The 14494-nt window shown below is 48.5% G+C and overlaps 2 protein-coding genes across 10 annotated transcripts in view; one reads left to right on the top strand and one right to left on the bottom strand.

Annotated features, from left to right (window-relative positions):
• The window catches only part of LOC309351867 (uncharacterized protein), a 96534-nt gene that overhangs the window by 76504 nt on the left and 5536 nt on the right, over positions 1-14494 (top strand). The window contains exon 1 of one of the 4 annotated variants that reach the window (XM_081880000.1): positions 13708-13877. The exons of the other annotated variants lie outside the window; for them this stretch is intronic. The gene's annotated coding sequence lies outside the window, so the exon portion shown is untranslated. Of the gene's footprint in view, positions 1-13707; positions 13878-14494 lie in introns of those variants that run through there. 4 annotated transcript variants of the gene reach the window in all.
• On the bottom strand, positions 3624-13649 carry LOC309351787 (uncharacterized protein). 6 transcript variants are annotated; one of them, XM_081879721.1, is made up of 6 exons: positions 12029-12985; positions 9391-9895; positions 9119-9200; positions 8776-8855; positions 7570-7696; positions 3624-6497 (listed from the first exon to the last, which is right to left on the bottom strand). In XM_081879721.1, exons 2-6 carry the CDS (start codon positions 9802-9804, stop codon positions 4597-4599), a joined length of 2604 nt encoding a protein of 867 aa, XP_081735847.1. In that variant the 5' UTR covers positions 9805-9895; positions 12029-12985; the 3' UTR covers positions 3624-4596. The 6 variants fall into 6 exon arrangements, with proteins under 6 accessions (XP_081735847.1, XP_081735849.1, XP_081735850.1 ...); XM_081879723.1 differs by having other exon boundaries at positions 9391-9867; XM_081879724.1 differs by having other exon boundaries at positions 9391-9821.

Below are 14494 nucleotides of genomic sequence, written 5' to 3'. Positions count from 1 at the left end.
ACATTCCTGTCTCATTGCAGGGTGTCAGGCTTTTAGGTAAGAGGCTCAGGTGGAAAAGCACTGAGAAGGAAAAAATCCTGGGGTGCTGATTTCCTCCGCTGCCCAGCTCCCCAGGGGGCCCAGGGGGCCACACCCCGCGGTCCCTCCAGGGTCAGCAAAGAAGGAGAATCCAGGCAAGTTAAAGGAGCAAAACAGTGGTCAGGAGACCTGATCTTTATTTGTAGCAACAAGGTTCATCCACACAAAGAGTAGGAACCCCGAGAATATGGTTGCATGAACTTTTAACACTTTTACCCCTTTCTCATAATAAATTTTCTAACAACTTCATCAATACATGACATGGGGCTTTTTCGGGGGTTGTTGCTGTTGGCGTTTTGTATTTCTATTTTCCCCTTCATGGATCACTGCCTTGCCGTGGCGAAAGGGCTTGAAGTACTCAGAGAAGCTATGAACTATGCCGAGCAGGGCACCCAAGATGAACAGGTCATAGTGGAGAGTTTTGACCAAACGTGATCCACCTGGAGGAGGAACCGGCAAGCCACTCCAGTATCCCTGCCAAGAAAACTCCATGGACAAAGACAACAGGCATATTAAAGATATGACGCTGGAAGATGAGCCCCTCAGGTCGGAAGGCGTCCAACATGCTACTGGGGAAGAGCGGAGGGCAAGTACAAGTAGATCCAGAGCTGATGAAGCGGCTGGGCCAAAGCTGAAAGGACGCTCAGTTGCGGATATGCCTGGAAGCGAAAGGAAAGTCCAATGCTGTAAAGAAAAATATTGCATAGGAACCTGGAATGTAAGAACCATGAACCTGGGTAAGTTGGAGGTGGTCAAAAATGAGATGGCAAGAATAAATATTGACATCCTGGGCATCAGTGAACTAAAATGGACGGGAATGGGTGAATTCAGTTCGGATGACCATCATATCTACTACTGTGGGCAAGAAACCCGTAAAAGAAATGGAGTGGCCCTCATAGTCAACAAAAGAGTGGCGAAAGCTGTACTGGGATGCAATCTCAAAAATGATAGAATGATCTCGATACGAATCCAAGGCAGACCTTTTAACATCACAGTAATCCAAGTTTATGCACCAACTACTTGTGCTGAAGAAACTGAAATTGACCAATTCTATAAAGACTTACAAGACCTTATAGAAGTGACACCAAAGAAGGATGTTCTTCTCATTATAGGGGATTGGAATGCTAAAGTAGGGAGTCAAGAGATAAAAGGAACAACTGGCAAGTTTGGCCTTGGAGATCAAAACGAAGCAGGGCAAAGGCTAATAGAGTTCTCTCAAGAGAACAAGCTGGTCATCACAAACACGCTTTTCCAACAACACAAGAGACGACTCTACACATGGACATCACCAGATGGGCAGCATCGAAATCAGATTGATTATATTCTCTGCAGCCAAAGATGGAGAAGCTCTATACAGTCAGCAAAAACAAGACCTGGAGCTGACTGTGGCTCAGATCATCAGCTTCTTACAGCAAAATTCAAGCTTAAACTGAAGAAAGTAGGAAAAACCACTGGGCCGGTAAGATACAATCTAAGTCAAATCCCTTATGAATACACAGTGGAAGTGAGGAACAGGTTTAAGGATTTAGATTTGGTGGACAGAATGCCTGAAGAACTATGGATGGAGGCTCGTAACATTATACAGGAGGCAGCAACGAAAACCATCCCAATGAAAAGGAAATGCAAGAAAGCAAAGTGGCTGTCCAATGAGGCCTTACAAATAGCGGGGGAGAGAAGGCAAGCAAAATGCGAGGGAGATGGTGAAAGATACAGGAAATTGAATGCAGATTTCCAAAGAATAGCAAGGAGAGACAAGAAGACCTTCTTAAACGAGCAATGCAAAGAAATAGAGGAAAGCAATAGAATGGGAAGAACCAGAGATCTGTTCAAGAAAATTGGAGATATGAAAGGAACATTTCGTACAAAGATTTCCATAATAAAGGACAAAAGTGGAAAGGACCTAACAGAAGCAGAAGACATCAAGAAGAGGTGGCAAGAATACACAGAGGAATTATACCAGAAAGATATGGATGTCTCGTACACCCCAGGTAGTGGGGTTGCTGACCTTGAGCCAGACATCCTGGAAAGTGAAGTCAAATGGGCCTTAGAAAGCACTGCAAATAACAAGGCCAGTGGAAGTGATGGTATTCCAGCTGAACTATTTAAAATTTTAAAAGATGATGCTGTTAAGGTGCTACACTCAATATGCCAGCAAGTTTGGAAAACTCAGCAGTGGCCAGAAGATTGGAGAAGATCAGTCTACATCCCAATCCCAAAGAAGGGCAGTGCCAAAGAATGCTCCAACTACCGCACAATTGCACTCATTTCACACGCTAGCAAGGTTATGCTTAAAATTCTACAAGGAAGGCTCAAGCAGTATGTGGACCGAGAACTCCCAGAAGTGCAAGCTGGATTTAGAAGAGGCAGAGGAACCAGAGACCAAATTGCAAACATGCGCTGGATTATGGAGAAAGCTAGAGAGTTCCAGAAAGACATCTACTTCTGCTTCATTGACTATGCAAAAGCCTTTGACTGTGTCGAACACGGCAAACTGTGGCAAGTTCTTAAAGAAATGGGAGTGCCAGATCACCTCATCTGTCTCCTGAGAAATCTCTATGTGGGACAAGAAGCTACAGTTAGAACTGGATATGGAACAACTGATTGGTTCAAAATTGGGAAAGGAGTACGACAAGGCTGTATTTTGTCTCCCTGCTTATTTAACTTATATGCAGAATTCATCATGCGAAAGGCTGGGCTGGATGAATCCCTAGCCGGAATTAAGATTGCCGGAAGAAATATCAACAACCTCAGATATGCAGATGACACAACCTTGATGGCAGAAAGTGAGGAGGAATTAAAGAACCTTTTAATGAGGGTGAAAGAGGAGAGCGCAAAATATGGTCTGAAGCTCAACATCAAAAAAACGAAGATCATGGCCACTGGTCCCATCACCTCCTGGCAAATAGAAGGGGAAGAAATGGAGGTAGTGAGAGATTTTACTTTCTTGGGCTCAATGATCACTGCAGATGGTGACAGCAGCCACGAAATTAAAAGACGCCTGCTTCTTGGGAGAAGGGCAATGACAGGCCTAGACAGCATCTTGAGAAGTAGAGACATCACCTTGCCAACAAAGGTTCGTATAGTTAAAGCTATGGTTTTCCCAGTAGTGATGTATGGAAGTGAGAGCTGGACCATAAAGAAGGCTGATCGCCAAAGAATTGATGCTTTTGAATTATGGTGCTGGAGGAGACTCTTGAGAGTCCCATGGACTGCAAGAAGATCAAACCTCTCCATACTGAAGGAAATCAACCCTGAGTGTTCACTGGAAGGACAGATTGTGAAGCTGAGGCTCCAGTACTTTGGCCACCTCATGAGAAGAGAAGACTCCCTGGAAAAGACCCTGATGTTGGGAAAGATGGAGGGCACAAGGAAAAGGGGACGGCAGAGGACGAGATGGTTGGATAGTGTTTTCGAGGTTACCAGCATGAGTTTGACCAAACTGCGGGAGGCAGTGGAGGACAGAGGTGCCTGGCGTTCTCTGGTCCATGGGGTCACGAAGAGTCGGACACGACTAAACGACTAAACAACAACAACAACAAATTTCTATTTTAGATCTTGTTGTGATTCATGTGGAAATTGTTCAATTTTTCAATCCCAGCATTCCAAACTAACCCTATCGCCGTCTAGCATTACCTAAAATTTACTCTTCTACTGTAATTACATTAATATATTAATATAATATATATTAATGTCATTGATACATGTGTACACAACTTTAAATACAAACACCAAGACTGAAACTTTAAGTAAACGCGCATGCATGCACTTTCCAAGAGTCTCATTCGAGAGCCAGTGGGGTGCAGTGCTTAAGAGTTTTGGACTAGGGAGACCTGGGTTCAAATCTCCACTCAGCCATGCAGCTCACTGGGTGATGGCTTCACAGCCCAACCTACCTCACAGGGTTGTTGTCAGGATTAAACAATGAGGGGGAGAACCACTTAAGACCACACTGAGCTTCTTGAAGAAACAGGTGGTATATAAAGGCATCCAGTAAATTTCACTAAGAAGAAAGGTAAGATTCTGCTCTTAGGCAAGACGAATCAGCTGCACAAATATAAGATGGGGGATACCAGGCTTGTCAGTAGTACATATGGAAAAGACCTGGGGTCTTAGTGGACCACAAGACTAACATGAGTCAACATCAGCGAAATAGGCTGTTATTCTAGGCTGCGTCCAAAGAAGTCAAGTGTCCAGATCAAGAGAAGTAACAGCCCCACTTTCTTCTGCCTTGTTCAGACCACACCTGGAGTCCTGTGTCCAGTTCTGGGTGCCCCAGCTTAAGAAGGATTTTGACAAGCTGGAAGGTGTGCAGAGGGGGGTGAGCAAGACAATTAAGCGTTGGGAAACCAAGCCTTCTGAGGAACAGGAAGGGCTGTCAGGTGGAAGATTGAACAAGCTTGTTTTCACTGGCTCTGGAGGCTGGGACCCAAACCAATGGCTTCAAATTAGAGACGCCCTTGGAAGGTTGTGGACTCTCCTTCCTTGGAGGTTTGTAAGGAGAAGTTTGAAGGCAATATGTCATGGAAGCTTTAGTTGAGAGTCCTGCAGTGGACTAGACGACCCAGAAGTCTCCTGCAGGTCTAAAATTCTATGATTCTCCCCTGTATGAACACTTTGATGGGCCATGAGGTTAGTCCTCTTACTGAAGCTCTTTCCACATTCCAAGCACTGATATGGTTTCTCACCACTGTGAATTCTTTGGTGGGAAGTGAGGTTGTCCTTCCGGGTGAAGCTCTTCCCACATTCCAAGCACTGATAGGGTTTTTCCCCAGTGTGGATTCTTTGATGGGCCATGAGGTTGGTCCTCTTACTGAAGCTCTTTCCACATTCCAAGCACTGATATTGTTTCTCGCCACTGTGAATTCTTTGGTGGGAAGTGAGGTTGCTCCTCTTACTGAAGCTCTTTCCACATTCCAAGCACTGATATGGTTTCTCCCCTGTGTGAATTCTTTGGTGGGAAGTGAGATGGGCTTTCTGACAGAAACTCTTCCCACATTCCAAGCACTGATAGGGTTTCTCACCACTGTGAATTCTTTGGTGAGCCATGAGCTTGGTCCTCTTACCAAAGCTCTTTCCACACTCCAAGCACTGATAAGGTTTCTCTCCTGTGTGAATTCTTTGGTGGGAAGTGAGACTTTGCTTCTGGTTGAAGCTCTTCCCACATTCCAAGCAGTGATATGGTTTCTCCCCTGTGTGAATTCTTTCATGGCAAGTTAGACTGGCCCTTTGGCTGAAACTCTTTCCACAATCCAAGCACTGATAGGGTTTCTCACCACTGTGAGTTCGTCGATGGGCCATGAGCTTGGTCCTCTTACCAAAGCCCTTTCCACACTCCAAGCACCGATAAGGTTTCTCACCACTGTGAATTCTTTGATGGGAAGTGAGACTTTGCTTATGACTGAAGCTCTTTCCACATTCCAAGCACTTATAGGGTTTCTCCCCTGTGTGGATTCTTTGGTGGGAAGTGAGGTTGACTTTCTGGCGGAAACTCTTCCCACATTCCAAGCACTGATAGGGTTTCTCCCCTGTGTGAATTCTTTGGTGGGAAGTGAGGTTGACTTTCTGGCGGAAACTCTTCCCACATTCCAAGCACTGATAGGGTTTTTCACCTGTGTGAATTCTTTGGTGGGAAGTGAGATCGGCTCTCTGGCAGAAACTCTTTCCACAATCCAAGCATCGATAGGGTTTCTCCCCGGTATGAATGCTTTGGTGGGAAGTGAGACTTTGCTTCAGACTGAAGCTCTTCCCACATTCCAAGCACTGATATGGTTTCTCCCCTGTGTGAATTCTTTGGTGAGAAGTGAGATTGGCTCTCTGGCAGAAACTCTTCCCACATTCTGAGCACTGATAGGGTTTCTCACCACTGTGAATCCTTTGATGGACCCTGAGAGTCGTCCTGTGATTGAAGCTCCGCCCACATTCCGAGCACTGATAGGGTTTCTCACCTGTATGAATTATTTGATGGGCTGTGAGATGGGTTTTCTGAATGAAGCTCTTTCCACACTCTCGGCATTCAAATGGCTTCTCCCCCCTGTGAATTCTCTGGTGTTTACGGAAGGTTTTGCTTGTATTAAAGCTTTTCCTATATTCCAAGCACTGATAAGGTTTCTTGCCTGTATGAATTATTTGATGTGAAATGAGATGTGCACTCTTACTGAAGCTCTTTCCACATTCCAAGCATTTCAGTGGGTCTTCCCCTGTGGGAATTATTTCCTGTGAAGTGAGGCTTTCATTCCAACAGAAAGTTTCCCCCCATTCAGAGAACTGAGAGGGTTTATTTGCAATAGCATTTCTTTGGTGGGTAGTCGAATAGGAACTTTGACTGAAGCTCTCTCCACACTCCAAGAGTGGCAATGGCTTCTCCACTGTGTGGATTCTGTCATGGGCATCCTCGCTCTCAATTTCCAAATCATCACCACCTGCAATGAAGAAATGGATTAGAGCTGCAGGAAGAAATGGAGTGCCAGTGTATTGAATATTGATCTCTAACCCTTGTGATAGAGGAAGAATTCCATGCATCAACACTGCTGACCACACACTAGAGGTGGTCAGTGTTAGAAACAGAGATAGGACAGCTAGGACATAAAGAGGACCTTAAACCTAGGTTATGGGCTCAAAAATGGAATGTCCATATGCACTCTCTTATGACAAAAATACACAGTTGAAAAGGAATGAACAGCAGCTAAAATAATATGTTCATTTTTCACATGGTCTTGTCCTTCCCCTGCTCAACCCCCCCCCCCCGATTTTTAAAGAAGGTCTCTCCTTCAGTCTTCAAAGAGTAGCTGGAAGTGGGGAGGCAGAAAAAGGTCCTTCTTTCCTTCCACTCTGCAGTTCTAATCCGAAATCTTAGGTGCAGTTCTGCGAGCAAAGCTCAGAAACTGCTCGTGTCTATGACATTCCCTGTTGCAAAATGTGCCTAGAACCATGCGAGTTTGACACTGGAGGTGGTGGATGATTGTGTCTACCTAAGAAACCAACAACCTCTTCGTTGATGCTGACCTGGACAAGTGTACTGGTGAGGCAGTTACGGCAATGGCTCACCTCTCCAAAAGAGTATGGGCGAATGGGATGCTAACAATTCAATACCAAGATGAAGGTATACTAGGACTGCGTGTTGAGCAAGCTGCTTTGTGAAGTAAATTGTGAACAATTACAACCATCAGAAAAACCCCTCAATGCCTTCCACAAGCTCTGTGTCAGGAAGATTTTGGGCAATACAAGGCAGGACAGTGTCAAACAAAGATGTGCTTTCTTAACCTCAAATTCCCAGCATGTTCCCATTCCATTCTCAGCAAGGTCTATGCTGGCTTGATCATGTCCATGGTCAAAACAGTTGATAGACCTCCATTTAAGGTGAGTTTAGGGGGTATTGTAATCCCAGGTGCTGCAAGTGGCCCTGCAGACCTCCCTCAAAACCAGGGAGGCTTATCAGAGAGAGATATGCATGGAATTTCCAAACAGAGGTTATGATGCGCAACGGAGCCTTACTGAGAGAGGCCACTATCCCACAATTCTCCTCCATGACTTCCTTATGCAGAGCTCTCTGGTCAGGATCCAGCAACGCCCATTCCTCATCTGTGAAATGAACAGCGACATCTTCAAAGCACACTGGACCCTAAGAGAGAAAGGAAAAGGTCCTCTTTAGAGAGCATAAAGATTATCTGCTACACATTGCTCGGTTTCTTTCTGCTCATTAAATGGTGTTTTGTTTCAATGGGATCGTCCTGCTGCACGTTTTAATTGTGGGTGCTGCTTTTAATGTCTTAATGTAATTTTTTTTTGTGTGATTTAGTGATGAAGATTAATCTTTGTGTAAATGGAAGGAACTCTTCATTGTGCCTTTATTGCCCCAGTTTTACAAAAGCTTAAAAATGAATCAGAACTTCAATGTATGAGAGCCTTGGTAGAAGATAAGGTTCCTGTAATTACGATCAATGTTGCTAAATTCTGTGCAGCCGCTATCAGGCGCAGAAAACAAGAGCTTTCCAATGTCAACATGCAGGCGAAGGCAAATACTTAATCTTATTCATGCTGTCCAATCTTAAATTGTTGTTATGGCCTAATCTGTATTGAAATTGTCCTTTGTTTTTTCTGGTGTTATGTTTCGCTGACTAGCTGTACGAACCAATCTGGTCTGTGACCGTTTAATAAAATTTGATTTTGATTTTGATTTTGAAGATATCTTCATTGTGTTCTTAAAATCCTTCTGTCTGTGCCAGATGGAAGGATCCCCTCTCTGCTCCCCATGTCCTGTTCTTGGGGGGGGGGGGGGAGAGACCCTTCTGATGCCCTAAAGACAACTTCAAGAAGTGCATGGGGGGAGGAGAAGGGGGGGAAGCCCCATTGTGCAACTGATGTAACTGGATAGGTGAATCCTGGGAACTGTTTTTTAGGCTTGATGAAGTGCTTAGAAGTCTATTTTAGCATTCAATGATAACTCTAGAAATAAAACGACAATGACTTATGAATGATCCTAGTGACCGTCAGAAAGCGAGTTAAGGCAAGGTGGCTGTTCCTTATTCTCAGCACATTAAGTTTTTCGAATGGCATTCCCAGCCTCATGGCTTCTGTCCAGGCTGCCCTTGACAAAGATGCCTTCAGAGAAGCTTGGACAGAAGCCAAGAGGAGGAGAGAGATTCCTTGGGGGCCAGAGGCACCCTGGCTGCCCTTCCCAACAGGGCTCCCTCCCTCTACCTGGGCTGCTTCCACAGCCGTTGCTTCTTCCCCACCAGGAATAGATGGAAGAGGAGGTCTTGCTGGCATCATCTGGTCACCTGCAAGAGACAGAGGTAAGTGGGAAGCCAGGAGTGCAGCTGCTCTCCAAAAAGTCTCACCTTCTGACTGCATCTGGACATTTGGACCCATTTCATAATTTAGTTGGGTTAAAAATACATCTCCCTTCCTTGGTGCTCTTGGCCCCAAGTGTCTGTGAAAGATAACGGTCTCCCCCCCCCCAAAAAAAAAGATGACAAGAACCCATAGATTCGTTTTGATATCCACAGGAAGAGACCAAACGGAGAACGGACTCCTTCCTTACCCAGCAGCCTCTCTCTGGTGTACAATGGAGTCCTTCTGGTCTCAGAGGAATCTGGGCCCATTTCTGCAAACAGATCCTGTCTCTGAAATAGCAACAAAGATTCAAAACAGAGAATATGAAGAAGAGTTAGAAAAGGAATGACAGAGGCAAAAACTGAAGGGCAATCTGATAGCATTCAATGGCTGCTTTCTAAAAAAAGGATGGAGAATTTTCAGATACCCTCACTCACGTTTGGAGCCCCTTTGGAGTATCCAGAGGAAAGTCTCTCTCACCTGCTGCTCTGCCTGCTTCCTCTCCTCTGCCTGACTCAGGAGGAAACCTTCGGCCAGGGCCACTGCTTGGGAACTGGTCTCTGCTCCGCATTCCCTCACCCAACGCTCCATCTCCGGTGGAAGGACAGCCAGGAACTGCTGCAAGATCACCAGGTCCAGCATCTCAGCTTTCGTGTGTCTTTCTGGCTTCAGCCACTGGTGACAAAGGTTGTAGAGTCGGCTGCAAACCTCTCGGGGTCCTTTGGCCTCCTGGAAGCAGAACTGCCTGAACTGCTGGCTCTGCACCTCTGAGCGGAGAGTGTCCTCCTCACCCAGGATCTTCTGCACAGTTTTTCCCCAGAATCCCCTACGACTCCCAGTTCTGATGACATGGCTTCTTCCTGCTTCAGGGCCAGCTGAGTCTTGCTCATCCATCTGTGCTCTCAGGAAGCCTCCAAGAGAGATGAAGGAATCCCTTGATCTTCTGCCAAGCTCTGTCTGTCTGAATTACAGGTCCTTGCAAATTCTACAAAGCAAATACATCGTTCTGTTACAAAACTGACATATTGCCTGGAAGAGAAAAATATTCCGTGAGGAAGTATGTATGAGTCTTGGAAGAGTCAGCTCTGGACTGCACCACAACCCAGACTCTTGAGGTTTCTTTAGAAAGGAGAAGGAAAACGTATTTTTCGCTCCATAAAATGCACCTGACTACACCTAGTTTTTAGAAGGGGATGCAAGAAAAAAAATATTTTTAAAGGGAGCTCTGAGCAGAGCCTGTATGCATCCCAGGCTCTGCTCAGTGCTCCCTTTCATGAGCCGCGTAGAGCGCGTGTGTGGCGCTTGCAGGCTTTTCCCCATTGTCCCTCTGTCCCTTCCCACAAAACCCAGCAAGAGCTGCACGCTCTTTAAAGGGTGCACGGCTCCTGTGGGCTTTTCTACGAGGAGGGAGAAAGAACTGACTGGCCGTGTCACTCCCTCCTGGGGGAAGAGCGCGCAAGAGCCACGCAGAGCGTGTGTGCGACTCTTGGGGGCGTTTCCCGCCTGCATTCGCTCCATAAGACGCACACACATTTCCCCCTTTTTAGGAGGGAAAAAGTGTGTCTTATGGAGAGAAAAATATGGTAAGTCTCCAGCCCTCTTACAGGGAAAGTGACCATGCAAAATGTGCAGGGAACTGCTGGTCTTTCTGAGAGATGAATCAGCCTGGTTGCTCCTGCCTTTCAGAGTTTTCAGTCAAGGAATCAAATCAGGACTGTGATTGACAAGTGAGTCATTTGTACTGAGTGTTATCTGAGCATTGGGTTATAGTGGGGGTCCTAACTCAGGGTTCCTCAAGAGTTTTCTCCTGCCCAACCCCATTCAGAGCACATTTATTCCCTTATCTAGCTAACTCCTGAGGGCCAAATGACATGTGGGTGGGGGTCAAAGGACAACAACACTCAAAAGCAAATAAAGTGGGACTCGCCTTTCTATGCGTGTAATGTGTTTTCAACTGTTCTTATTGATGTTTTTTAAATTTTGTAATCTGCTCTTGGAAATTCGGGTGATGGGCAGGGAACAAGCAATAATGATGATGATTTTACATTGCTTAACACTCCCCCTCCCCAGTCATGAATACTTGAGGGCACTCCTGGGTCCATCATGGTCGCTTGAGGCCCATGTCCAGCTCAGGCTAGTTCCCCACCCCACAGACCTTTTGGGACAGAGAGGACATGGCCCTGGTCCTCCCTGCTCTGCACCAGATGGGATGGTTGCAACGTTCTCTGTGTGGAACCGCCTTGAAGGCAACTCTGGGAACTGGTCCAAAATGCAGCAGCCAGATGATTGGCTGGGCTGCCTCTCTTTATGAAGGGCATTTCTCTCCCACCTCCTTGTCCAAGGAGATCAAGGTGGCATCCATGGGTCTGCCCCTCCCCACTGAGTCCCCCCACAACAAACACATTGGATTCCTGTTTTAAAACAGTTGCACTGGATGTTTCCATTCCAGCAGGACCTCTCCTGCTCTGAATGCCTTGGCTTGTGAGACCTCCAGTGGTGCTTTCATAGAACTATAGAAGTGGATGGCACCCCAAGGATCATCTAGCTCAACCCCAGGCAATCTCAGAGAACACACTTGCATCTGGAGGAACTAAGCACTGGAGCAGAAAATGAGCCCTGCAGGATCAGGCCATCGGGCTGCCCCATAGAACAGAGGAACCCCCTATCGCCCTCTCCTCCTCCTCCACGGATTGGTCTCCTCCTCTTTTAATGCGACCTTGATTGGTGGCCTCCGTGGCTCTTGTGGGAGGGAGTTCCACGGGTTTTACTCTGCCCTGCAAGAGGAAGCGCTTTCTCTTCCCTTCCTTCCTCCCTCCCTCCCTTCCTTCCTTCTCCTTGCACAGGTGAGGTTTTAGGGACCAGGGTATATTTCATGTCCGAATGTTTCCATCCGCAGACAACCTCTGTTATACAAGGGGACTGATCCATACATCCGAATGGGGTTTATTTGCATGCATTTCCCCACTCCTGGACCCAAGGGGCCAGCAGCGCATCCATGCAAAGGAAGAGCAGAGCTCCTCCTGCGACTCTCCGCGCCCTGACTTGCCCCCCTCTCGCCATGCAGCGCTGGGACCCCCGCTCTCCCCATGGGCCCTATCCTGGGAGAGAGGAGACTCACCGGATCCCAGCAGGCGCCCCCCCCCCCAGGCAGCCTCTACAGAGCCGAACCAACGGGACCCCCACACGCCCGACTTCTTGCAGGAAAGGGAGGGGTTGGGCTTTCGCTCTGGAGGACCTGCCCCCCCTCTTTCTTTCCTGTCTAGGAATCTAGCTCGTTTCCGTTTAACCGTTGGCAAGCCGAGAGCACCCAACTCACGCCTCTCCCTCTTTCCAGAGCCGGAGCATCGCGCACCAATGGCATCCCGAGAAGGCGGAGGAGGAGAGGTTTATGGATTACTTCCGGCAAGGGATACATCCAGTTTTGGACTGCAGCTGAACGGCCCCCTAACAGGTGGTCCCTGAACACGGGTCCTAAGAAATCTTCACTGGCTCTAGATCCGTTTCTGATCACCATTCAAAGTGCTGGCGCTGACCTTGAAAGCCCTAAATGGTCTCAGCCCGAGGAAAACATTTCCGCAAAAAGATCAAAACATGTAGCCGCAGGTGATACAATAGGAGCCTTTCTGCAAATGGCCTTTGCAACACAACTCACTGAGTGGTAACAAAGTATACACGTTTGCCCCTTTACAACGGATGCTTTCGCTTAGCCCCGTTTCCTCAATGAATCCACCCATTTCTTGATGAAATGTAACTTCTGCCAGTAAAGCTGAGCTGAAATAGTAAGGAGAGCAAAACAGCAGCCCTGTCTGACCCCCGTCAGCCCCCAGACTCCCCCAGTCACGTGGCAGGAGATTCTTCCTGAGCCCCCCCCCCTTCTCCGTGAGACGGGTATGACATCATGGATGATCCAGTGATGATCCACATGATCCAAGCAGACTGGTCCAAAGAGCAGATCTCTATGCCTGAATGAAACGGGTCTGCCATGATGGATTCTGGAGTCAAGAAATCCGCCCTTTCCAGTGATCTCTCCGGCTGGCCGGGAAAAGGCAGGGAGCAGGAATCCTCAGGGATCCCGACGGACTGACAGACTTGTCATGTTGCCAAAACATGAGTCCGATCTGATTTCCATGCAGAACTCATTTTGTGACGCAACCTGGGATGTATTTGGGGTGCTCTCTCTGTGACGGGGGGGGGGGCTACCATCTTAGGCTGTATAAATTGCAACGCGCTTTAGTTCTGGGCTGCTTTACTCCTCGCATGGAGGGGGGGGGTGGACTCTGCCTGCAAACAGATCAACAGCTGCCCTGCTTTCTTCCTGGCCGCATTGTGTTACCTCTGACGGAGACACAAGGGAAGAATTTTACCTGGGTGTCGGGGCTTTGTGTGCAAAAAGCAAAGCCACTTTTTTTCCTAACACATGAGTCACAAAGCCTAACCCGCTGTTCAAAGTGCACCAATACCTAAAACCTGGAATGGATCTAAGATCACGGCGTGGGGGGCGGGGGGAGGGAAGGATTTTCAATGTAAACATTGTAGGGGGGGCCGCACTTTGCAGCTGGATTGCCGGGATCAGCCCCTCCCCCGCTCTCCTCATCCCCAGAAGGAAGGAGGAAGGGGGGAAACCTTCCTCTCCTTCGCCCCCCCCCTCAATTCCTCCCCTCCCGGTACTTCCTCCTCTCACCCCGCCCCCACAACCCTCAACCCCCTCCCCCCTATGTCGCACCTCTTCCTTCTGCTCCTCCTCCTCCTCCTCCCCGCAATCCGGCTTCCTTTTCCGGAACGAGAGGGGTGAGCCCCCCTCCCAAACTGCCTGCTTCTCCCGCAAGTGGAGCTTCCACTCCGGATTGCTGCTCTGCCCCGCAGCTCTGGGGCGCGCGCTTTCGGAAAGGGGAGGGAGGAGGCAGGGACACCCCCCCCCCGTGGATGTTGCAGGAAAGGAAAGGAGAATCGGGAGCGAGGACAAAGAGGTAAAGAGGTCGCGGGGGGGAACGGGAAAGGACCCAGAGACCCCCTCCGGCTCCCCCAAGCGCCTTCCGTGGGGCCTGGATCCCTGCGCGCGTGCTGCGAAGGGGGTTTTCCTTGGACCCTTAGGAAGCCCACCCAGGGGATCCCAACGAAGCCCCCTCGCCCCATTTCCCCGCGCAGGCATCCCTGGGACTCTGTGGGTTCCGTGCGGAGAGAGGTGGGCCATGAAAGGGTTAACGGGAGTGAGGGATGCCTGGATAGAGACCCCACTGTCCCTCCCCTGCTCGTCTTTGGGGGGGGGCTCCGGATGGAGAGATGGGGGGCGCAGGGCGACGGGTGAGCCACGCCAAGGGGGGCCTCTGGGTGTAGGGGAGACTCTGGGATAGAGGGAGGGAGTTGAGGAAGTGGGGAGGGGGAGCATCCCTGGGGCAGGGAAGGGCAGCAGTTGGGGGGGGGAGAGCTAGGAAGACCAGTCTTTGGGGACACGTCTCCATCATGGCGCCTGCGGGGATTCTCTGGAGGGGCTGCCTTGGCTTCTCCCTCCCACCCAGGAATCGGCCACCCCTTCAAGGCAACCAGAGGGATCACTGGAAAGTGGGGGGTCGTGTCCCCCCACCCT

The sequence above is a fragment of the Podarcis erhardii genome (assembly GCF_964252035.2).
Source record: "Podarcis erhardii genome assembly, chromosome: 10".
Lineage (NCBI taxonomy): Eukaryota > Metazoa > Chordata > Lepidosauria > Squamata > Lacertidae > Podarcis > Podarcis erhardii.
This window is presented reverse-complemented; position numbering and strand designations above follow the sequence as displayed.

Coding starts and splice junctions, on each gene's coding strand:
- LOC309351787 (XM_081879721.1), bottom strand. CDS start 9,804: ATGGATGAGCAAGACTCAGCTGGCCCTGAAGCAGGAAGAAGCCATGTC. Junction 8,856..9,118: donor CACCAGAGAGAGGCTGCTGG/GTAAGGAAGGAG, acceptor TGTCTCTTGCAG/GTGACCAGATGATGCCAGCA. Junction 7,697..8,775: donor CGGCTGTGGAAGCAGCCCAG/GTAGAGGGAGGG, acceptor TTTCTCTCTTAG/GGTCCAGTGTGCTTTGAAGA.